The 26,401-nt window shown below is 39.5% G+C and overlaps 1 protein-coding gene across 1 annotated transcript in view; it reads left to right on the top strand.

Annotated features, from left to right (window-relative positions):
• The window catches only part of LOC126125300 (DC-STAMP domain-containing protein 2), a 288,281-nt gene that overhangs the window by 89,699 nt on the left and 172,181 nt on the right, over nt 1–26,401 (top strand). Inside the window, exons 6-7 of the mRNA XM_049915133.1 lie at nt 12,136–12,295; nt 22,390–22,653. Coding sequence (XP_049771090.1) covers nt 12,136–12,295; nt 22,390–22,653 — 424 coding nt within the window. The remainder of the gene's footprint in view (nt 1–12,135; nt 12,296–22,389; nt 22,654–26,401) is intronic.

The raw sequence follows: 26,401 nt of genomic DNA, 5'->3' as shown, positions 1-26,401 counted from the left end.
CAATGCAACAAGCATCTGGTCTGGGCCACAGACATGTTCAGTTATAGGTTGGTGGTAGTCCTGGTCCCTTGCCATTCAGATGGCTCCAAATAGCCTCTTGCCTTTGCATCAAAAACACTCAATTTGGCTCAACATTATTCTCATGAGAAAAAGATGCTCTTGCTACATTTATGCCTTTAAAAAATCCATGTTCTTGTATGGTACAAATTACATTTAAGTACCCCCTTGTTCTCTCTGTTTAATCCGTCGGTGTCCTTACCAGATAAGGCTGTGCATTATCTCCAACATTGAGCTCTGTTCTTGTCCCGGTACAATTAGAAGATCTATCTTCGTCCCACATCTCAACATGTGAGTGTGGATGCTCTGTCCGAGTTCTCCATGGGCCCTGACCTTTTGTTCATCCAGGAGGAACTGCTTTGTTTTCAACTGGAGACAAGACACACAGTGGATGGGTTCCCCATCATCAGTTCTCATGTTGCAACCCCTGTGGCAATGGATCTGATGCTGCATCAGGTTGTATGCACGAAACAATGTGGATGGTCCGACCATCCGCAGGGTTGGGCATCAGACCCACTTCAAAATTTTTATACGCTGCCCCATCACCTCTCCCTCTTGGATGCCATTATTCTCCTGTTGACAGAAGGATTTATTTCCTACATCATGGCCCCAGCAGCTCTGTGGCAGTAAGTCTTCTGCTTATTGTATCAGGATCACTGAGGAATCTCTCACGCAAACTGTTTGCACACTACCACGTGTTTTCGCCGGGCATTGAGTGAGCATTGGAACACCTTGTCATGGTCTGTCATAAGTGGTCAGATCAGTACATTATTTTTTCACCACGTCAGGCTCTACACAGAGTTGAGAAGAGTCCACATTGATTTCACTGACCATTTTTTAGACATTTTCTCATTATTGGTCACTGATGCTTCTTCTTGTTTTCCATCCATGATGACAAACAAAACTGTCAGATTTCTGTTGAAGATAATCTGCATAGAAGGTTTACCTCCCTGGTTTCAGACAATGGTCTTCAGTTTGTAGCACAATCTTTCAAGGACTTTTGTACAAATATTGGCATTCCATATGTCGTGGTGCCTCCCTTCCATTTGCATTCGAATGGCGAGGCAGAATGCCTTGTCAAAACATTTAAAATGCAGATGCTCAAGTATGTAGAAGACGTACTGGGTGAGGAGGTCCTCATATTTTTTTAAGCTCTTAACAGAACAACACCAATTGACAACAGGAGTCCTGCTGAGTTTCTGCATGGTCATCAGTAGCTGCACTGCTCAGCCTGTGGCTTCTGAGTAGGTGTCCCCCAGCAGTGCCAATTTTGTCAACATTTGCTTCTGGCACACAGTCTAGGCCAATTGTTTTGGATGTAGTCATGTGTCTTCATGATTCCCACAAAATATCAACTTGAGGCTTAACACAAGAACCAGTTGCATTCCAGGATGGGTACCAGGCCCCTCCTCAAGCTGTTGGCTTGACGTCTCACTCTTTGTCTGCCCTGGCCACTCCAGGGCTTAACCTAAGTACACTATTGATAAAGGTTTCGCCAGCATCAACAAGGGGTTTGCTTCCTGCAGCCAGTGCCGGCATCTCCCACTGTTCTGATCCCGCACTGCCATTAGTGGGAATGGAAGACAGGTCTTCGTTGCCAGAGTCTCTCCACTCCGGTGCACCATCATCACTACCAGTAACAATCTCTGTCACTATGGACTACGACATGCAGATGGCTTCCTCCCCAATCGGTCAGCATGGGGTCTGCAGGTGATGGGGGTGCCCTCATCCCAATAGCTTGGTCCGTACATGCTGGCCCAGGTGAATCAGGAACTTCTCCCACCTTTGGCTACCACCGCTGAGACAGTAAACTATATTTATTTTACAGCTGTAAGTGTCTTTGTGTTCCTTGTTAGAACAGAAAATCATTAAAAAATCCAGATAATAAATGGACAAAATGAGCTGGTTAGAAGAGAGTAGAACTCAGGGATTTCTTGAGGGACATTTATTCTCCTAAAATGAAAGAGATGCTGCATGCCACCACTGTCTTTTTCATACTCCGTGATTTTGAGGAAAAATGATCAAACAGCTGGTTGTGATCTTATGTTGTACAGTGCTTAACATTTGGAGAATAATTATCACATTTTGAGAAGTGACGGAAATGAAGCCAAATGTGAAACAAGAACAATTATTTAATTTACATAAACCATAAATAATTTAATTTTCAGCCACTTTTAAAGATAATTGGTCAGTAGTAACAGTGTGCACAGAAGCAACAAGAATTTGTCGAAATTTGCCATGTGGCAACATGTGAAGCTGTGGTCCATTGCAGTGAATAAACCTTACCGAGTATCAACATTAATACCACTGACTTGGTAATGTTATCTGTAAAATTAATGAAAACAGTTATGCATCATATGTGCATTGCATGCATAAAAGAAATTTTATGTTACTTGTTTTGCTTTATTTGTATTTGTCAGAGTGTCAAATTAGTCCCTCAAAATTTGTGAGTTATGTCTGCACCCTGTTTAATCACTGTGCTTTATGACTGTTATGAGAAAAATTTGGCCACATGGAGTATAATGGAAGAATGATTTGAAAATGGATTCATATTAGCTAATTTTTCACTTGGTATGTAGTTTAAGATAACATGCATACAAAATTATACATCAAACAATGGAAAAGCCAGGATGGAAAGTAACAATGTTATGAGAAGGAAAGTTGCTACTCACCATACAGCAGAGATGCTGAGTCACAGATAGGCACAACAAAAAGACTCTCACAATTAAAGCTTTTGGCCATTAAGGCGTTTGTCAATAATAGACAACAGACGCACACACACACACACACACACACACACACACACACACACACACACACACACACACACACACAACTCACCCAAATGATGTGTTTGAATGAGTGCGTGTGTGTGTGTGTGTGTGTGTGTCTGTTCTTCTTTGGTGAAGGATTTTCTAATAACTCTGCTTTAATGGCACTGTCATCGGTGACTGATAGTCAAAGCATTATGACCATGTCCACCATGAGCTTAAATGCCTCCTGGTGGCATTGCAAGGAATTGAAATGGAAAGTATATAAACAGAGCACAGATGAAGGAGAACACATTCTAGAGATAATATTGGCCACAACTAGGAAAATCCACTGACAGAAGCAACTAAAAGGAAGGGCAACAACCCTGCACTTTCCACTGTTTAACAAAGGGCAGATTGTCACGGCCTGACACCTGACACCTGATAACGAGAATCATGGAAACACCAAAGCTGGTTGAGTGCTTGTGTGCGACACTCATGAGTGTCTGGGAAAAATGGTTGACGGATGGTGAAACCACAAGTAAGTGATGTGGTGTTGGACGTCATCGCATCATCACAGAATGTTGAGATCAGTGGCTTGCCTGCTCTGAATAGCAGGATATTTGGTGATCTGTTACAGTTCTAGTCTCAGAGTGCACCACTGAGCACACATTGTTGAACATGGGGCTCTGCAGCAGACAACCCTAGGTGTTCCCGTGTTGACCCAACAACATGTTTATTACAATTGCAGTGAATCCAGGATCATCGAGATTGGACTATGGATCAATGGAAACATGTTGATGGGTCAAGTGAATAATGTTTCTTGTTACACTAGGTTTGCCTGTGTACGCATCATCCAGACAAATGGCTGCTCAAAACAAGTCTAAAATGTATGGAAGACAAGACATAGTTTTGTAAATGCTTGAAGTCTCACTTGATGTGTGACTATTTTTCCTTTGTACAGGAATACCTAGAACAATGGTTTTGCTTAATTGTAACAAATTAACTGTTCAGTGAAGAAAACTTTATATAAACCTGCTGCAGTGTATTGTAGGCAAACAATAATCTTCCCATTGTAAATATCAATATATTTTGTCCTGCATCTGCAGCACACTGTGTAATATTAGATCCCATGGGCCAAATAAATAATGTTATGGCCACTGGCAGCGGGGGCAGTGTTATGCTATGGGAACCAATCATCTGGCCTCCATGGGACCTGTGGTAATAAGCAAAGGCACCATGACAACTATAGACTATTTGAACATTATTGTGGACCACCTGCATCGCTTGATGTGTGATGTCATAATCAACAGTTATGGAGTCTTCCAGCAGGATAACTGTCCATGTCACAAGACCCAATCTTGCTGCTGTAGCTTGAAGATAATAATAATAATAATAATAATGAGCGCATGGCATTGGTGGCTGGGAGACCCCTCACGGGGTGGTTCGGCCGCCACTCCACAAGTTCTTTAATGGCACTACGGCGGCTTGCGAGCTAATGAGGATGAAATGATGATGAAAGACACACAACACGCAGTCATCTCGAGGCAGAGAAAATCCCTGACCACGCCGGGAATCGAACCCGGGACCCTGTGCACGGGGAAGCAAGAACGCTACCGCAAGACCACGATCTGCGGACAGCTTGGAGATCACGGTAGTGAACTCATGTTGATGTCTTGGCTACCAAATTTGTCTTATCTATGGGACACATTTGGGGTGCTTTTGGTTGCCAGCTCTGCACTCACAACTCACAGATCTCAGCCCATAAGGTATGGTAGTTAAATGGCATGTGAGTAGACATCTGGCGACACTTACTTAAGGAAACCTGTTGAGGACTTGTTGAATCCATACTGCTATACTGTATTTCGAAGAAGGACCAACATACTACTAATCAGGTGAACATAATGTTTTGGCTTATCAGTGTATTTCATTCAGTGTGGTATTTGTTTTGCTTATATGTGTATGGCACTTTAAAAACTTATTAAATATACCACATACCAAAAACTGAGACCCTTGCACTCCAGCACCTGGAGAAGCATTCCAGACACTGCCTCCAAAATTGTCCAACCTGTTGACATCCTACTCTTGGCTCGGGGCACCACTATCCATCGACACCCATCATATTCACAGTGAACACCTTTGTCTACCCCTCATAGCACCCTGACCCTATCTATCACATCCTCCAAAATTCCATCCCAAAAGTCCACAAAATCTGGAAACCAAGCAAACCCAAAACGCTGTTGTTAACCATTCCATCAAAACCTCAGTCTCACAGAAGTTTAAGTTCTATCCAAAGAGCTCACCTTCAGCCCCACAGCCAAGTTTAACCACATTGGACTCGTCAAAGACCAACTCTTCTTCTCCCAGTCCCTACAGTGGAAACACTTCTTTGCGACCAGTCCCTCTAACCAAAGCCAACCTGGTCCCAACATTGGTCCTTGATCATCCCATTTCATACTACTAACCAACCATGACCCTCCACCCCTCCCACTTTACACCCTCTGGTCACTTTCCAGGAATTCCTTACCTCCAACTTGTTTTTACCATCATTCACCTAGTCCCTTCTTGAGAACACTAACCTTTCAGCAGAAGAAAGGACGGCCATACACAAATGAAAACAGAGCCTGACCTAATTATCTTCCCTGAAGACAAAGGCTCCACTTTTGTCACTATGAGTTGCAGTGACTAACTGGCGGATGGCCTACTAACTTCTTGACTGCCAGTGTGATCCCATTCAAGAAGTCCAACATAACCTCCAATCCCTACTAAAATCCATAGGCCTTTCCCAGACACTCTCCACAAAACCCATCTCCCACCTCATGCCAACAGCAGCCCACACTCCTAACTTCTACATCCTCCCCAAAATCCTCAAAGCTTAACAATCTTGGATACCCCATTGTGGCTGGCTATTGTGCAACCACTGAAAGAATTTCTGATCTTGTTGACAAACAGCTTTAGTCAGTTGCCTGAAACGTTGCTTCCCACATCAAAGATTCTAAGAAGTTCCTTCACCCACTATCTACTATCCTCATCCCTTATCCTCATCATAGTTGGTGCCAGCTCCCTCTACACCTCATAACAATGGCCTTACTGCTGTTGAACACAACCTCTCCCAATGTCCTTCAGACTCCAAACACAACACCTCATTCCTTGTACACCTTACCACCCATATCCTGACCCACAACTATGTGTCCTTTAAAGAGAAGATGTAGAAGCAAATCCGTGGCATGTCCATGGGCACTCATTGGCACCGGACTATGCTAGTCGTTTTGTGGTCCATCTAGAGCAAACATTGCTAACCTCCCAAAACTCCCAACACCTTGTATGGTTCAGGTTCATTGTTGGTATCTTCATAAACTGGACTCAGGACAAATATATCCTTTCCTCATTCCTTCATAACCTAAACACCTTCTCTCCCATCCATTACACCTGGTTCTCCTCAACCCAACATGGCACCTTCATAGACGTTGATGTCTACCTCTCTGAAGGATCCTTCCACACTTCTGTTCACATTAAACCCACTAACCACTGTCAGTGTAAGCATTTCAACAGTTGCCACCCCTTCCACACCAAATAGTACTTCCTATACAGCCTAGCCACCTGTGGATGATGTATCTGCAAGGATGAGAACACCCTTGCCCAGTATGCTGAAGGCCTCACAAAGGTGTTCACTGACTTTCACCACCGCTGAAACCTAATCCACAAACAGATTTCCCATGCCATATCCACTTACACCCCTAATCCTCCCAGCACCCTCAAGAATGAGCTACAAATGGAGTGGCCTCCTCATCAACCAACAGCTTCCTGGACTGGAACAACTGAACCGTATCCTCTGTCAGGGCTTTGATTATCTCTCATCATGCCTACCAGTATCCTCTCCACCCTATCTAAAGTAGTGTTCCATCATCCATTCAACCTATACAACATCCTAATCTATTCCTGTGTCGTTCCCACTCCCACCCCCTTGCCACAAGGATAATATGCCTATGGCAGACCAAGGTGCAAGACCTGCCCAATCCACCCACCCAGCACCTCCTACTCCAGTCCTCTTATGGGCTTATCGTACACCATTTCCGGCCACGGTAGCCAAGCAGTTCTAGGTGCTCAGTCCGGAACTGGGTGACTGCTATGCTCGCAGGTTCGAATCCTGCCTTTGGCATGGATGTGTGTGATATCCTCAGGTTAGTTATGTTTAAGTAGTTCTAAGATCTAGGGGACTGATGGCCTCAGATGTTAAGTCCCATAGTGCTCAGAGCCATTTGAACCGTACACCATTAGAGGCAAGGTCACCTGTGACGGCAATTATGTCATACACTAACTCTGCTGTAAACATCCCACAGCCTTTTATGTCGGTATGGATACCAACCAGCTACTCACAAGTAAGAGTGGCCACAGCCAGACTGTTCCCAAGAACAGTGTAGATGATCCAGTGGCACAGCATGCACTATTTCAATGGCTGCTTCACAACCCAGGCCATCTGGACCCTTCTCTCTACCTCTAGCTTTGCTGAACTACACAGATCGTAGGTATACTCACAATACATCCTGTGCCCCATAATTGTTTTCACCTCAGTCGCCAGTAATCAGCTGCCCCACACCCTCCTCCAAATAGTTTTCTGTCATCCCCTCCCAATTCATATTCCCATGTCACCTTCTGCATGTGCTGCTCTCCAATGGCCCCAAAAATTGTGCATCATTTGTGTAGCCCATGTACCTGCCATCGCTCCCTCCCGCATTCCCAGCTGGCAAACTGACTGCCTCCTTCATAATCCCTAGTCACCAACTCCCAAACCTTCTCCCTGCCTCCTACTTCTGTCTCACTCTGACACAACCGCCATCAAAACATAGTCCACCTGTTGCACTGCTTGTCTGCACTAGCAATTAGAAAGTTTTCTTTCTTTTTGTGTGTATCTATTGACCACTCAACATTTAAGCTTTTCCAAAAGAATTTATATTCTTGTTTAAAATGTATTGTGTGTGGGTTGAAACATTTTAGTGCAGTATATCTAATGCTATATCCTTGAAACACAGACATTGGAATTTTGTGGTCCAAAATAGGAAAAACTTTACTCAAGTCTAAAAAGCTGTCAGTGGATTTTCTTGCTCTCAACATCATGTTTCACAAAATTCTAAACTGCATTGAAGGCATGTGGGGCATCTTTGAGGATTGTGTTTTTGTTCATGAATTTCTTTAACCTACCATACTCTCATTCAATCTTATATTGAGCAAGGAGTAAAGGAAATGTATATTGAGCAAGGAGTAAAGGAAACAAAAGAAAAAATTAGGACAGGAATTAAAATTCAGGGTGAAGAAATATAAACCTTGAGGTTTGCTGACAACATTATAATTCTGTCAGAGACAGCGAATGACTTGGAAGAGCAGTTGAATGGAATGGACAGTGTCTCGAAAGGTGGATATAAGCTGAACATCAACAAAAGCAAAACGAGGGTAATGAAATGTAGTTGAAGTAAATCAGGTGATGCTGAGGGAATCAGATTAGGATATGAGGCACTTAAAGTAGTAGATGAGTTTTGCTATTTGGGCAGCAAAATAACTGATGATGGTCAAAACAGAGAGGATATAAAATGTAGACTGGCGATGCCAAGGAAAGTGCTTCTGAAGAAGAGAAATTTGTTAACATCAAGTATAGATTTAAGTGTTAGGAAATCTTTTCTGAAAGTATTAATGTGGAGTGTAGCCATGTATGGAAGTGAAACATGGATGATAAACAGTTTAGACAAGAAGAAATTAGAAGCTTTGGAAATGTGGTGCTACAGAAGAACGATGAAGATTAGATGGGTAGATCACATAACTAATGAGGAGGTACTGAATAGAATTCGGGAGAAGTGGAATTTATGGCACAACTTGACAAGAAGAAGGTAAAAATTGTAGAGGGAGACCAAGAGATGAATACACTAAGCAAATTCAGAAGGGTGTAGGTTGCAGTAATTACTCAGAGATGAAGAGGCTTGCACAGGATTGAGAAGTGTGGAGAGCTGCATCAGATCAGTCTTTGGACTGAAGACAACAACAACCATACACTATTTTTTATGAATCTGGCATAGTCTAATTATAAAGAGATTGTAGTGCAGTGTTGTAAATTTGTTTTGTCTCCTTTTGTATGGCTAGTGATTACTTGGACAGTTTTAAGACAGCCAGTATATGTGTCGATCAAGAAATATAAGTGTACTATATCTGCAAGGGATACTGCAGTGATTTTAATCCATTTATTTGTGATGAAATATGAAATACCATAAATTTCTGAAGATTTTTGTAAGTTATTGCAGTGAAAATTATTTCATCCAATGTTTTTTTTCATGGATATAGATGGAATGAAGAGAGACAAGAGCTTACCTTTTTTTAATGTTGTTTGGGCCACCTCTATTATCATTGATTATTAAATCATTTATAATGCCAGAAGAAATTTGCAAATATATTTGGAACCAGTAGATGTCATATTGTATGAGTTCAATGTGTTTTTTTCCTTTTTTGGGGACACTGAATTTGTGTTCTTTATTACTTACCAGACTGCTTTATTTTTTTTTTGCTGCAAGTTCAAAACAATAGTAGGAAATTCTAGAGAAGTTTTCAAACTTTTTGTCAGTGTTGTCTGACATACCCCTTCATATGTTTCCCTTTTTATTAAGTAGTTGAATGTTACTGGAGTCTGTGGATTGAACCTCCATGAAGTCACATTTATGTTATATAAGGAGCATTCAAAAAGAAATGAGCCAGAGGCATGTTTACAGAAACCAGTACCTGTAGGTTAGAAGTATTGATCCTGGCTGTTGAGAAACTTGTCCCTCTGTGACACAAGGTGGTGAACAGTTGTTTCATAAAATTCCTGGGGCTGTGATGCTGAACAGTTCTGCACGTACAGCTGGATGTCGTCATCTGAGGTGAATCTTTTTCCCCCTATGCTGATGTTCTTCTTTGACCAAGATGGCCCCCTTCCGATTCACTTCCTGCAGCACGGGACAACAGTGAATGCCCGGTGTTACTTGCAAACCTTGACTACCCTCCACCAAGCGATCAAATCAAAATGACAAGGCAATCTCACCTGTGGGGTCATTCTGCTCCATGACAATGCAAAGCCTCATAAGGCCAACACCGTCGCGGCACTCCTGCAGAAATTCCAATGGGAGGTTCTCGGCCACCCTCCATACAGTCCAGACCTCTCTCCCTCTGATTACGCCATTTTTGGTCCCCTTAGAAAGGCTCTGAGTGGCAAACGATTCACCGCAGATGATGATTTCCGGCTTTATGTGCGGAACTCGTTAACATCACAGCCCTGGGAATTTTATGAGACAGCCATTCACTGCCTTGTGTCACAGTAGGACAAGTGTCTCTACAGCCAGGGTCAATACTTCTAACATACAGGTAATGGTTTCTGTAATTATGCCTCCAGCTCATTTCTTTTTGAACGCCCCTTATAGTTCTGAATGTGCGTTAGGTAGTTTGAAAGGCTATCTACTTGATTATTAACACTAATATTAACACTTTTTCAGTACAAACTTGCACTTGCTGATATCTGGTGATGGCAGTAGCAGATACACTTGTTGAGCTTGTGGAGGTTTACTTAAAGTTGAAATTATTTTTTAGTTTGAACATTAGTTGGTTCCTGTTGATGATTCCAAGAAAATCAAAATTGAAATCTCCACACAACACTATTAATTTCTTGCCTAGGTGTGACCCATTTAGTACAGTTTTAATATTGCACACAACACTATTAATTTCTTGCCTAGGTGTGACCCATTTAGTACAGTTTTAATATTGTTGATATATAAATCTTTTCCTTTATGGAGTGATAAATACATACCACAATTGTTATTTGCACCACTGACTCCAACAGCTGTTACCTCAAACTATCTTTCCGCATTGAGAAGTGGAAACATGTTAATAGTTTTATATTTTAACTGACATTTGACTAAAATCACAGTAATTCCATTTTTGTAAGTGCTTGAAGAGGAATAACTGGTTAGTATGTAGGCTGTTGTTGAAAATGAAACACACTGGTTGCCCTACTGGTGTCCATTAAAAGGAATAAAGCCCCAGCAGCATCCAGATATAATGTATGTAATATACAGTTTAACTCTGGAATATTAACTAAATACCTATGTATAATGTCATGAATAGATATAAAGCTGGAGAAACACATAAAAATGATGTGAGAAACAATGACAAGTCACCATATAGAAGAAATATTGTTCAGCAGACATAAATATAAGTAAGATGGCATTTGCTATAACAGAGCATATGTGTGGTTTGAGAATATGCTGTTTTACAGAAAATATTTATAAAAGTTCTGTGTAACTACCAGAAATAAGAACCTTTGGAAAAATTAGCAATTGGTGGCAAGACGAAGGCACACTTGCAAAAGGTCACACAAATTCCAGATTTTAGAACTGGTATTGCTCCCCTCTGAGAAAACAGTCTAAAAATAAGGCTATTACATTCCAAAGAATCTCAGCCAAGGTATCCCTAGAGCAGTATTAAAGGGAAATCAAGAACATCTTGCTGTGTTCCTTTTATTCCAGGGTACTGGCTATTTCCCTACATAATTCCTAAATAGTCATAGTTTCTTCAGTGACTTGCTCTTGTATGGCAACAGTTACTTATTACACTTGAATTAGAGCACTACAACATGAAAGCAAAGTCATTAAGTTTGCAGTAAAATAAAATAATTGTCCTGGACCACAAGCACAGAGGTAGTGATATTGATAAACTGTGGTGGAAACCACAGCAATAGTTAGTTTAATTGGCTGATTAAGTATACTAGTCCATAGGCACCAAAATATAACTTCACTGTAGCAATCTCACATACTAGTGTCGGCAACATGCACAGCACTTCGAGAACTTTGATTCACTGTCTGGGTGAATTTGTAAATATAGTGTTGTTGTCTAGGAAACTGTCAGTTAAGACTAGAACATGATTTCAGATGACTAACAGAGAATGGAGCAAGCTCGTGGCCACTTGGGCTTAAATCAGCAGCTAGCTGGTTCCCATTATCCGTCGGCCAGAGATGCTGTGTTTTTCTTGCTGGCAGCACACTCACTAAACATAGATGAAATGACACTTTTCAGTAGTTCTGCTTCTTCCATCAATATGCCTATTGGGGTTGCAAGAGTTTCTTCATCCTTTCCTTTGTTTTCCTTGGTAAGGGAAATTCTGCTCTTGAATACTGGTGTTTGTGCGTACCTACATTAACATTTGTTATGACAATGAAAAGTTTTTTTTTCCTTCACTTGTTCGTAGTTTCATTTTGGAGATTCTTCATCCCATGAAAGTTGGAATTTACTGCATTTCTAAATTTCTTAATCCCTACAGGAGCAGTTGAAAATTGCAGCAAAAAAAATTATGGAGGCTATCAAGAAGCCCTTTTTAGCAATGAAAGATGCCCTGTCCAATGCTATGAAAACAATTAAATCAATAACACTCAAGATCAAGGATACACTGCTGTCCATAAAAAGAGTTGTGATGTCTGTATGTAAGCTGAGAAAAGAACTTTATGTTATAACTTAACAAAATATTTACAAGTTTCCTGTGGTCGCTGTAAATAAATTGCAGTAGTTCAAGAGAAAAACATCTTTTGTGCAATGTGCAAAAGGTGTTTTTCTTTTGAACTAATACAATTTAAAAATATTTATACCTGTATAGAGTGATAGTACATGTGTTAACTAAGATGTTCATCATCTCTTGGGAATTAGTCAGAGAGAAAAAATGGGAGGAGGTGGGACCCAGTGATGAGTTTCAAGAGAGATATAGCTGATTATGAAGGTGAGGAACTCAGCAATCATATTCCTGTAATAGATTCCGCAGCTGGTCATGTAGGTGAGGAACTCAGCAGTGATTTGCTTGTAATAGATGAGTAAATTAAAACTGCACATAGGGCAGTCAGAAGCTTACATATAAAGGCGGATGGGACTCTGTATAGAGGCAAACATGGAGAGAAAGGAAAGGGGAAGGAAGTAGCCCAGGGGAAGAATAAACATAGAGAAAAGAAGACTATTGGCAAATGTGAAAGGAAGGTATGGTATTTAGCAGGAAGGTATTATAAATTAAGGAGGGGACCATTAACCAACTGTAGATAACAACAGGAAAGTTCATATTGTTGATGGGACCAAAGGATATGCTTTAGAGAAAGTTACTGGCAGTGAAAATGCGAGGAATTGCTATAAAGTTGAATCATCTATATCATTTATGTTTGAAGTCACATTCACTGTCCTTGATATTACTCTGTGAAATTTTACAGTGCGTACAGTATTACATGGCCCCTAGTTGCACGGAAGGTGTCATAGGGGAGGGGTTATGGGTTGTGATTGGGGCTCCTTTGCGGATGTGTCAGCGCAGTAGGGAAGGTGTAGTTCTATATCTGAAACCTTTACATAAACATCTGTCTTGTACAACTTGTAAGGTACAGATAGTTTCTCTGCAAACAGTTGCATTAATTGATTACACCAGTATGACCAATAATTCAAGGTCTACCACATATTATTAAAAAGACTATGAGTACAGGACTGTGTTGAAATTTCAACAGAGGGAGCAATTTATTTTTGCCAGTCTTGTATTCTTCTTTTTCTTTCTCTTACTGCCATGTTAAAATTAGATTCTTTTCCCAAAACACAGCAGGATTTACACAAATTCATCTCCAAAATGCACTAACATTGCAATTGCGACAGGATCTTAAAACAGTCTAATACTAATCAGACAATTAAGTAAAGTCAGTGACTTATGAAAAGCTCATGCTAGGTATAAAAATAAAAGTGTAAGTCTTTTGCTTGTGTTGTTATCAACTCATATTCAGTCTTATTTCACCACCTATGATGGTCTTTACTTAACTGAAAAATCTGTAGTCACTAATAAATCACAGTAGATAAGAAATTTTCACAGTTAGCTGTATCACAAAATATTCTCAGCTTGCTATCATTTACCAAACATTTGTTTCAATATCTCGAGCCATATATAAAATGTGAGGGAAGTTATGGATCTTTCACTTCCACTGTATCATTTTTGCGCATGATTGGAACTGAGTACCAGTTTTCTCAAGATTGGTGATCTCGTTTCAAATTTGAAGAAAAATTCACTATTGGCTCTATTTTGTACACAGCAATATGTGATCTAAGATACACCAAGCACAAAGTCATAGCAACCCCATGTTTCATTTAAATATTTCCGAATTTTGCACAACACCTTACTTAAAATAGAAATATCACAAAAACTGTGATCATCAATGAAATGATATGAGATTTGTGAAAATCATTTTTTTAACAAATAGTTTCTTTAAAATCATTTGAGAAAGGTTGCAGTGCAGCCAGCATACACATGTCTCAGTTCCTACAGTGTAGTTGAGACAAGCAGAGAGTGTTTCATTAATAACAGGCAACAAAAACAGATGCAATTACCCCTTCCAAACAGAGGGGTCGACTAACCCAGCACGTAGTTCGAGAATGAGTTTCTAATCTTGTGTGAGCTCCATTTTTTAGTTGGAAGCTGCAGTAGCAGTATATGTGTACTGCATTTTAACTTCTTTTCTGTTTTGCTGTACTTCCTCTCCACTTCCTCTCATTATTACTTCATACAGGCCGTAGAAGGCCCAGTGGTACCAACCAATCGCCGTGTCATCCAAGGCTGATATGTGTCACTGGATGCATATGCGGAGAGATATGTGGTCAGCAAGCCGCTGTCCTGGCTGTTGTCAGTTTTTGTGACTGGAACCACTATCTCTCAGTTCAAATAGCTCCTCAGTTGGCCTCACAAGGGCTGAGTGCATCCCTCTTGCCAACTGCACTCCGCAGACATGGATGGTCACCCATCCATGTGCTAGTGAAGTCCGACAGCTCTTAACTTTGGTGATTTAATGGGAACTGGTGTTACCACTGTGGCAAGACCATGGGCATTACTACATAGTGGTATCTAACAATGTTAATGTCAACAAAATATTAATTTATTGTTTTCTGTGTATTTCTTTAAGAACTGTTTAATGATGTGAAAAGAGTCAAGCTATACACTCACCAAACTGGATCTACTTGAAGGAACTTAATTTATGCACTATATTAAACTAACACTCTACTGCTTGGTACTATTTGTGCTTATGTCAACTAAATGTAAATTAGTGAATTAGCAGGAAATCTGTTATTCTGAAGAGAAAAAAGGAAGTGCTTCCTCAATACGTTAAATAACTACTTTTTATGTTCTGTTTGTTTTTAATAGTACATAAATACACAGAGGTTTGTTTACGATGCCGTACTGCTTATGCAGCTTTACAATGACCATTGCTACCTGCAAAGCAATTAACAGGAATTGAAGCTAGAAAATCAGTTTTATTAATGAGGTAGGTTTATAAGAATCCTTGTAATTGGTATGGCTTTCCAATGTTTTGCTGTGTGTCAGATGGGAGTTTGTAGAAGTCTTTTTCCCCCAGAGTATATAATTTCACTCTGATAAGAGTAGTCCTCCTGTCCATGGAGGCCATGGCAAAACTTTCTGTAAATTGCAGTTGGACCTGAGGATGGCACTAAAAAGCATGAACTGTGCTTAAATCTTGTGAGTGAGGGTAACTTCTTCAGCACTTTAGCTGCCAAATGGGACTGAGGATGTCCTATGAACCTAAGTAACAGGCATCATTTTGCCACTGAGCGAGATGGTGTAGTGATTAGCACACTGGACTTGCATTGGGAGGACGACAGTTCAAAGCCCTCATCCAGCCATCCTGATTTAGGTTTTTGGTGATTGCCCTAAATCATGACTTCAGCCAAATGCTGGGATGGTTTTTTTTGAAAGGGCATGGCTGACTTCCTTCCCCATCCTTCCTTAATCTGATAGGACCGATGACCTCGCTGTTTGCTCCCCTCCCCAAAATCAACCAACCAACCATCATTTTGGCACCAGTATGAGCTGGTGGCAGCCACTGCATTCAGAAATGGTCATTGTTACACATGTGAAAGAATCTGATCAACTGACAGCATGTAATATTCTGTCTGCCAAAAATGGTGATGCACCCAGAAGATGTTGTCAGATGTCAATGTAATTTTGTACACATACATAGTGTCAACAGGTATATGAATTATTAGAGTTGCAATTCTCTGCAGCAACCAGAACAGCCATCAGAGTGCATTAGTGTTGCTCATGTTTAGTGCTGTTACTAGGACTTTTAGGGTATATAAGGGGCATGAACAGCATCAGAAGTTGAGTGATTACTGTGAAGGACATGGAGATGCTGTGCTCTCATTTGACATTAGTATTATCATGTTATCAGCATCTGACAGAGTTAGGAAAGGGTTTGATTGGTCTTAAGTTGTCTGGGTGGTTGATCATGCAATATCCACATTTGTGGGACATTCGGATATGACAGTGGCCTGATATTGGACAGCTTGGGAAAGTGAGGGTAAGTATACTTGTTGTCAAAACGATGCTCATATTGTGCACCAAGCACCTCATAAACCTTCCACATCTGCACCAGCCATCCAAGAACAAGTAACAGACACACTGCAACATTCTGTGAGATCTTGGACCATTAGTTGGACACTACCAGCAGCTGGACTAGGGAAATACTGCCCATTGCATAGGCTGATGTTAACCAGAGGCATGCATTCTGCACCACAACAAGAGCTGGCCCACTTTGGACAGGCCAGCTCCCCTAGTGGCTGTGGCCCGGTACAACCCAGTTTGCCAGGACTGGATTGTCCCAGGCCAGTAAGCTGGGCTCTGCTGTACTGGACCTGATGGCATGCTGCTGAGCAGATAGCAGTTTGTGTATCACGACGCTGGAGGCTGCACTTGCCGAGTGACCCGCTAGCTTAAGGAAACAATGCCACTGCTCGTCTTCAAATGGACAGATCACTTATCTGTGTACTACCTCAAACTGTCCAGTCATCATCCCAGGAACTTGGTGGAAATGGTGTGCTCTGATCCACAGAGAATACAGCATATTCACAGATTTTTTTTATCTGTCAGCTGAAAAATCTGATTGGTTAAAAAAAGGGACAGCTACCATTACAGTTTTGTACGTAGTAGCATTCAACACACAGAACCAGTTTCCGTTAATTATTTTTAATTAGTTTTGTTTAAGTTGGCTGGTTTGTGGTGGAATTTATCTACCAAGAGCTACTACACTGACAAGTAACCCCTTGAGTACAAGGTCGCAAGTTCAGTCTTTAGTAAGACTCATTTGAAAGAGTTGTGTTAATAATTGGATGGGAAAAATATTAGCTGCTAATGACTCACTGTGAGCATCAATAGGATGACAGAAAATGAGTGTATGAGAGCTGTAGAGATCGATCTTCTAGAGGATGTATGTATTGCACTTCACAAAATGGACATCGCCAACAGTCAAGAAATGTTCAAAACAAACCATTTACTTGCACAAACACCAGCACCATGAACACCAAATGAAAAATGGCATGTCACAGTGATCACAAAGGTTCATACCATGAAGACTGAAGACAAACTCCTTGGAAGTTACAAACCATGCAGGACGTTCAGCGAGGTATCTAATGCAAAAAGATTCATATTGGTGTAAAGGGATGAGGAGAACTTATGGAATGTGATGGCACGTAACTTAATGTGAAACTGTCTGTCATGGAATTTACAGTCTGTCATGGAATTTACTGTGAAACTGGCTATCCTCTAAGGCATAACTTCAGGTAGTGTAATTATATGTTATATAGACATGGAAGACGCAAACATCCAGTGGCTGAATTATGTCCAATGATTCCAGATGCTACAAATTGCAATGTAACACACTTTTCAGAAGGGATAGTTTGCTCTAAAAGAGTATTGCATTGGATAACATGATTTGTCCCATATCTTCTGCACTTCATGTACAAAAAATATGGGGTGTCAGATGCCGTAAACATCATTGGTCTTTTGTAACCTCACACTTGAGGGGTTCCTTGTGAGTGTTAATGTACATACACTGTGAACATTGTTCTGTCACCAATAAAAGACTGGGAAGTTACTGAGTATATCATGGATCAACATCAGGACATTCAGGTAGCCAAAGGAAAGAAGTACTCGGAGGATATACCTCAGGAGGATTTCTGGATTGAAAGTGTCTCAAGCTTTAAGTGATAGCCTCCACTACCAAAAGCTTGTGGTTTTATTCAGATGTGCCACATCATGTTAACAGAATACTTTTTACCTAAGTACACCATTGTGAAATACTTTGTAGACCTCTCTAGCCACCAATTGCTTGTTTAATATGACACTGTTTTGGAATTATGTCACAATAGCTATCGCAAGGCAAGTTTGTCCAAATTACACTGCATTTTGGCAAAAGAAGCAAAATCAAACCTCTCAAAAAGTGAAACATAGCCATTACTCATAACTGGTGATGCTGCTTCAAATGATAAAAGGTTAAGAATCCAGACAAAAATAACATGCCAATTATGCTGCAGTTTTGGGAGAATCTCATAACACATAATATTTTTAATAGTGTGTGACTGGAATGGACACTTAAGAAAGGATTTCCTGTCTCTTCTTCAGGTGAGAAATATGAAAGTAATTTGCAGCAAATAGCATACTATATTTTTGTTCCAACCTTCTTCTCATTAATTGTCTTTTGATGTATTAAATATAGATTATACATATTTATAATCTATTTTAACCTTAATGAGTAGTCTCAAGCAGTTCATAAAGTAATGAATATTATGTTTTTGTAACTTTGTTTTCCACAGACACACAGGCACCAAATTTGTTATTTCTAATAGAACAACACTGCATTTTTGCTGCAGAGTAGAACTGACCTAATAAAATTGTTTCATAACTCTGAAGCTGTGAACTCCTCAACAACTTGCAGAACCTTGCCAGCTATTCGCCGAAGTCAGAATTTCTGATGAATTGAAAGATATTTGTAGTTAGAATCACTCCCTCACTCTATCCAGGGTTGGGAATGGAAAGATGTACACTATTTACTGTACTTTTTCATATGTCAAATGTTACTGAGATGTAGAGAAAAAAATCCTTCTGTAAATTTCATTCCCAGCTGTCATTATTAAAGATATGTTCTGTTACAGAATAGAGAAAACCTTTTTGTGTTGATTTGCTGTCACATCAGAGAAGAAATTTCGTTTATTTTCATGCTATCAGATTCTCTTTTCATTAGTGGTCAGTGACCTTTTTTACAAATGACAGTATTGGATTGAAAAAAACAAAATAAATAAGAAAATAAAAACTGTAGCTTTGGCTACATCGATGTAGATTAGAAAAATCCATCTGTTAACAATAAGGCAAAATATTCTCCCCACCGTGTGCTATCACATGCCAAAATCTCGTTTTGATATCTCGAGCAATTTAGGAGATATGAGGTACACTATTAATGTTTCATTCTCATGCATGAGTGGTCAGAAGTGAACAGGATGCATATTTTCCAGTTTTTTGAGATTGGAAACAGATAGAAACCTCCTGGAAAGTCTAAAGGAAAATTCAATATCTTAGCTAAATTTTATTTCCAGAAACATATGGTGTTATATGCACCAAATGCAAAATCGTAGCGACACATATTTTTCATTATTTTTTCAGGCTTAATCTGATGCAGAGATCTTACAAGAAAAATCCGAATAAGTGCGAGTAGCATTCATGCACTGAGGATTCTGAACAAACTTAATTATTTATGTAGATAGTTAATCCATCTTAGAAATCAATCATTTCAATGCTTTTTGTTTGTTATTGATATCAGTACTGGCAGGAGAACAAAATATGTGACATAAATAGCTGTATCTTTTGATTGCACTAACATAGAAGGTGCGATATTTTACATCACCTAGGGACCATAGGTTCTAGCATATGATCTACATTTCAACTTGATACATACATGATCAGCGGGCACCTTGTACCACTACTAATCATTTTCCTGTTCCATTCCCAAATAGGGAAAGGGAAAAATTACTGCCAATATTCCCCCATACAAGCACGAATTTCATTTATCTTGTCTTCGTTGCCCTTACATAAAATGTATGCTGGCTGCAGTAGAATCATTCTGCCATCAGTTGCAAGAGCTGTTCTCTTAACAGTCAGATAGCAGAGAGACAGACTGACAATAAAGTGATCAAATAAAGATCCCAATTTCACCGATTGAGAATGGAAACCTAAAAAATGAGCTCTCAGATTCCTACTTCTTATTTTTTAATTATATTTCATTAAATCCATTGCATCAGAATATAAAAGTACTTCTGACTGTTTATGCTTTAGCAGAATAGATCTTGCAATCTTGGATTACCCTACACACTTAGGTAGGTTATATGGAACTTTGTGACCCTTTAGGATGTGGTTGAGATGAGTGCTGTAAATGTAGCTTAGGGAGCAAATATTGCAGCCCGGGCCTGGCTGCAGCTCGCAAACTACAGATGGGCAAGCTGGATGACTGAACATGCTAGCCACAGCGGGGTGTCAGCGTGGGGCTGACCTGGACTGAGGCGGGCTGGCGGGCCAGTGAGCTGACAACCTGCCTGGGACGGGCCAGCCTGCCTGTAGCGGACTGCAGTGGGCCAGCAATCCGCTGCACATGGCTCTGTTGTTAACACCATGACACTGATGGCTGTCCTTGGAGTAATACTGTCAGCAGGAAGCATCTACATCTATGTACCTTCTTCACAAGCCATTATATGGTGCATAGCAGAGGGTACCTTGTACCACTATTAGTCATCTTTCTGTTCCATTCATAAATAGGGCAAGGGAAAAATTACTGCCTATATGCCACTGTGCAAGCACGAATCTCATGTATCTCGCTTCATTGACCCTACATAAAAGGCACACTGGCTGCAGTATAATGATTCTACAATCAGCTGCAAGTGTCATTCCCTAAATTTTCTCAATAGTGTTTTATGAAAAGGAAGTCATCTTCTCTCCAGGGATTCCCATTTGAGCACATGAAGGATCACCATAATACTCTCATGTTGATTGAACCTACTGGTAACAAATCTAGCACCACATCTCTGAATTGCATCAATGTTTTCCAGTAATCCAACGTAGAGTGTTCCCAAACAGTTGAACAGTAATCAAGAATAGGTTGCACCAAAGTTCTGTGCCATGTTTTTTATTGATGAACTGCACTTAACTAAAATTTTGCTGTGTAATGCTGATGAATGGTATCAATTTGTGTATAGTGATGATCACAGTTCTGCACCACCCCAGATGACCAGCTCATCTAGTATGATGTGATCTGGGGGGAGGTTCCATTCTTCCAGTAATTTGAAGATGTACAGTGGTGTTTCCACTGGTGTCATGGTATGGAAAGATATCGGGTATGACTTCAGCTCATGGCTGGTAGTGATTGAGGGAACTTCGATGGCACAGTTGTACATCATGGGCATCCTGTGTTCTTAAGTGTTACCTGTAAATTGGCAGTGTCATGTTGCCACTTTTCAAAGGAACAATGCTTGTCAATACACAGCATATGTCTCTATGAACTGTCTGCATGACAGTGCAGACATGCCAGAAAGAATCCTAGATCTTTTCCCCCATAGGACATGTGTGGGACCAGCTCAGACTACAACTCCGACAAAGAGCCAGAACTTTGGACCAATTACAACAATTGTGAGTCAGTTTGCTTCAGGACAGGCTGCAATGCTTTTGTAACACCCCTCTCAACTGAATCAGTGCAAGCATCGAGGCTAGAGGGGGCACAGTGTTGTCCTGAAAAGTGGGCTCAAACTGCTAAGTTCTTTGTATATTTGACTCAGTTTCATGATCACTACAGTAAAGTCATATAGCTTCTCAACTTGTGAAGTTTCATTTCATTTCTTCCTCCCCATCTGAGTGCATCAGGCACAGTGTATAAGGCAAACCGAATGTGTTGTTCAAACAAAGTACTGTGGCTGCTGTTTGTGAAGCTGCTGAACTTGATTTGTGATCTACTGGACTAGGTTTCAAATGGTCAACAATTTGTTCAAATTAGGTGACAATGGCACATGTGGTGGTGTGGAGCCACACTGCAAAATTTATACACTAGAGCCTAACTCTTAAAAACACACAACAACCAAAGAAAGTACAAAAGAAATCACTAAAGCAAAATGAAATCAAGAAAATATTTTATGTTTGCTACCTCTTGCATAAAATAAGTAACCTCTTGCACATAATAAGTAAAAGTAAACTATATGCTATTTACATACCAATGTTGCAGCTGATATAATTACTGTGAAAACTGATGCACTGCTGAAATGAGGAAGGAGTATCTGCTCCCATATTCATAGCCCCATCTTCTGCTGTTTCTTCATCTTCAAGCCTCTCACCTCTCCTAAGGTGCTCATCTATAATATTCAGCCTGCCCACTCCATTGGCAAATTTGTTCACTCAAGGGAGACTGTAGCATCACAAAAGTGCATGGCATCTGTGTGCCTCTGACAAAAAATGATGACTGAAAGCAGCACTACATTGTCACAAGCCTTCTTTATGTCTCTTTGTACTGTTCATTATTCCTGCTATATGCTGAATGAATAATTTTTCTCATATTAATTTTAGTGTAGGAAATGAGTCATTGCTTAATTATTGATATTATGTGCTACTAAAATCTTCATGTGTAAAAGTGACAAAATTATTTATAAATATATTGGTTCAAGTTATTTTAACTTTCATAACTTGTTGTAGTGCGAGTCATCAAGAGTGCTGCAAGCTGGTTAGGTAGTATTATCAACATCTGCAATAAGGAACTTGGAACCCCATTTGAACGCTGCATGCGTGTATTTGAGCCAGCCATTTCTGACTGTGTGGCTGCACTTGGACCTCTTTTCTCTTGGCTTTGCTCAATTGTGTATGTAGGACAGGCCTTATGTTTTATCTTCAAGGTCTTGGATCTCATATGTGCCTTGGTTGATCTCATTAAAGACACAGTCACTGGACCCATAAAGAAAAGTAAGTTTTGTGATTGTCAACAAATGGGCACCAATTACAATTAATACATTATTAAATGTAATATAGATAGTAATTTCAAAACTTTGGTATGTTGTTCGTTATTCCTTTGCCCCTTTTTTATCATTGAGTTAGTTGTTTATGGTAGATATTGAATTTGTAGGTATAAAATCTGATTGCAAACATTTCTTTCAATATTACTGATGGTTAAAACGTCAATCATGTTAGCAAAATTCCCAATTATTATGTGATGAAACAGATTCTTATACTTCAGTAGCTTGTGAACTGTTCCAAGATGAATAGAATCCTACGATGGGGGAACATAACACCATAGCTTTTGCTATTACAAGTCGAAATAAATGTGAACTCAAATATACAACCACAGGGAAATAGTTATTATATAGAGCAAACAAAAGATTCAGATGCTAACTTGGGGTTCTAAGAGTATAGTATTGAAAGAAGATTGCTACATAGCAGATTAATGTGATAACAGATTAATGCATTCCTTCAGGAGTATCACATAGAGACTAACTGTATAAAATATTCATTTTTTTCTATCAAATTCTTAGCTGTAATTTCTGTCAGTGATGAGGTAAGATGTTAGCATTATTAATAAAACAAGATGTAAAGGTTAATGACTATTTCAGGAAAAATGACAATAATGTGAACAGACAATGCCATTATTAAAAGAAAATTCTATGTGATCAATAATTGAAGATGCTCTATTGTGGAATTTATGGGAGAGCAAAGTCAAGTGGAAGTTATGTATTCCACAAACAGTAGAAAACAATTTCCTATGGTTCATACACAAAGGAATTTGCATTTTGGAATATGTAAATATATAAAAAATATTTATAATTCTGTTATTTCAAAAATCTAAATATAAATGTAAGGAGCACATGAAGAACATGTAAAGTGTGCCAAAGATTTAAGGAGGATTATATTAAACTATCTTAAAATTGTACCTCATAATGCCTAAAGCTTTACTTGATCTTAGTGTAGCAGATTTTTTTGGCCAATTAAAAAAAGGTAGAGGAGGGGTAACATATATTTTTGTCCTTATTGAATGTTGGTCAAAATATATAAAACTATATCCAATTAAACAAGAGAAAGTGGCCAGAGTAATAAAATGCTTAAGAGAATACTTTGTAGAAATAAGTAAAACACACAGATTATTAGCATATAATGGCTCACAATTCACAAGTAACAGTTTTAAGGAATTTCTAGCATAGGAAGGTGTTAAACATGTGACAGTAGCAAAATACTATCCGCAATTGAACCCTTGTGAGTGTATAATGAAAGAAATAGGACAGTTGTGGAGAACGCATTGCTCTGAAAGATATACTACTTGGGCTCAGAGGATTCCTGGGTTTTAGATGATGATAAATGAATTCTCACAAATTTTGCAGGACTATCACCAGTGGAGGTGATGAATAAAAAGTTTATTGGAGAACCTGTATTAAAACTATTCAAATGGCCACCTGTAAAAAAGAATAGAATTAGAAGAATTACATAGGATGGTAGATGACAGTCTACATAGACAAGTAGAATTCTGGGCGAAGAAATATAATGAAAAGGCAAATACACCTTTCTTTAATACAGATGAATTAGTACTAGCTAAGGATTATCATCAAAGATCAAATGTAAAGAAAGAGATGAGGTAACATTTCTGAGAAATTGTGGACTTTTTAGAATAATGAGTGTACCACATCCACAAGTAGTGTTTCTGGTAGACCCTAAAATGGAGCAAGAGAAAGGACTGTATGAGATTGATACAATAAAGAAATTTAAGCCTTTAAGAGAATCTGCCATTTTTGCAGATTAAGCAGATTGATGACCACCAGGTTCCAAGTTAGCTGCTTCATTACTTCATGTTGAGTTTTCTGCGAAGCAATTTCTTTGTCTTTAATTATCCTGTTGACTATATTTTACATCCCTCTGTTACTAGTCTACCTTACATCATGAAAGTAAAAGCAAAAGCCTGTTATTTAGACGTAAACAATATGCAATATGAAATAACAATTATAAGGTCTATTTGAGTACAAGTAATTTTTTATATTTTATACATGGGATTTTCTTCTTTTCCTGTTCTCTTATAAACAGTCGTTCGGTTATGTAATGCAAGCTGTTAAGTACAGAGGGACTTACAGTCCAATAGATACATTTCACAGTGGTGAAATACTGTGAGGGGCCATTGCATACAGACATGTAAAAAAAAAATTTAAAAAATAAAATAAAATAAAAGATTAAATAAGTACTGACGACTAGCATGTAGTTACCAATCTCTACTAGCTATTCATGGGGGTGTAGTTACAATCAATTTTCAGGGCCTGAATGGGTGAATCAGGGACAAGTCCATTCTGTAGGGCATGCCGATCACATTTTGTCGCACTGCATCTCAGTGAAGAACGCATCAGGAAGGGTACCTTGGGGTAGAGGGTGGTATGGGAGCCTGTCTTTGGGAATCTTGTCTTCTTTTTTTCTTCGATCCTAACATATGCATTCTTATATTTTTCTCCAACAGGAGTACTGGTTCTTTCTTCCTTCTTTCAGATTCATACATTTCTATCACTGAAACACTTCTTTTATCCATTTCATATTGTGACAAATATAAGCAGTTTTTACAAGTAATACCAAGAGATGGAATGGGGTAAAGCACAAAAGACTTATTGACATAGACAATTATATTTTTTACTGCATGGACAAGAAGGTCGTGAGTATTATGTTAAGATGCATTTGGCAGTAATGTCAGTTGAATGATGGGAGAATGAAGGGTGCCAACAACACCATAACAAATGGAAAGTTATGTACTAATAATTACATGAAAGTGGAATGGCAAGGAACATGAACTGTTTTGCTGAGATCACAATAGATGGCATTAGCATTATCACTGATAAGACAATGTGGATGCCTTGTTTAACGGATGAGAAGCAAAATTAATCTAAGTATCAGTTGCAAAGTGATTTAGAAAAGATTGCTGTATGGTGTGGCAGGTGGCAGTTGATGCTAAATAACGAAAAGTGTAAGGTGATCCACATGAGTTCCAAAAGAAATCCATTGGAATTCGATTACTCGATAAATAGTACAATTCTCAAGGCTGTCAATTCAACTAAGTGCTTGGGTGTTAAAATTACGAAATACTTCAGTTGAAAAGACCACATAGATAATATTGTGGGGAAGGCGAGCCAAAGGTTGTGCTTCATTGGCAGGACACTTAGAAGATGCAACAAGTCCACTAAAGAGACAGCTTACACTACACTTGTTCGTCCTCTGTTAGAATATTGCTGCGCAGTGTGGGATTCTTACCAGGTGGGATTGACGGAGGACATCGAAAGGGTGCAAAAAAGGGCAGCTCGTTTTGTATTATCACGTAATAGGGGAGAGAGTGTGGCAGATATGATACGCGAGTTGGGATGGAAGTCATTAAAGCAAAGACGTTTTTCGTCGCGGCGAAATCTCTTTACGAAATTTCAGTCACCAACTTTCTCTTCCGAAAGCGAAAATATTTTGTTGAGCCCAACCTACATAGGTAGGAATGATCATCAAAATAAAATAAGAGAAATCAGAGCACAAACAGAAAGGTTTAGGTGTTCGTTTTTCCCGTGCACTGTTCAGGAATGGAATGGTAGGGAGATAGTATGATTGTGGTTCGATGAACCCTCTGCCAAGCACTTAAATGTGAATTGCAGAGTAATCGTGTAGATGTAGATGTAGATGTAGATGTAGAAAAACTTTTGTTATCTCAGAAGAG

This window comes from Schistocerca cancellata, chromosome 1 (genome assembly GCF_023864275.1).
Source record: "Schistocerca cancellata isolate TAMUIC-IGC-003103 chromosome 1, iqSchCanc2.1, whole genome shotgun sequence".
Classification (NCBI taxonomy): Eukaryota; Metazoa; Arthropoda; class Insecta; order Orthoptera; family Acrididae; genus Schistocerca; species Schistocerca cancellata.
The sequence above is the reverse complement of the archived record's forward strand: the minus strand, read 5'-3'. Positions and strand labels throughout refer to the sequence as shown.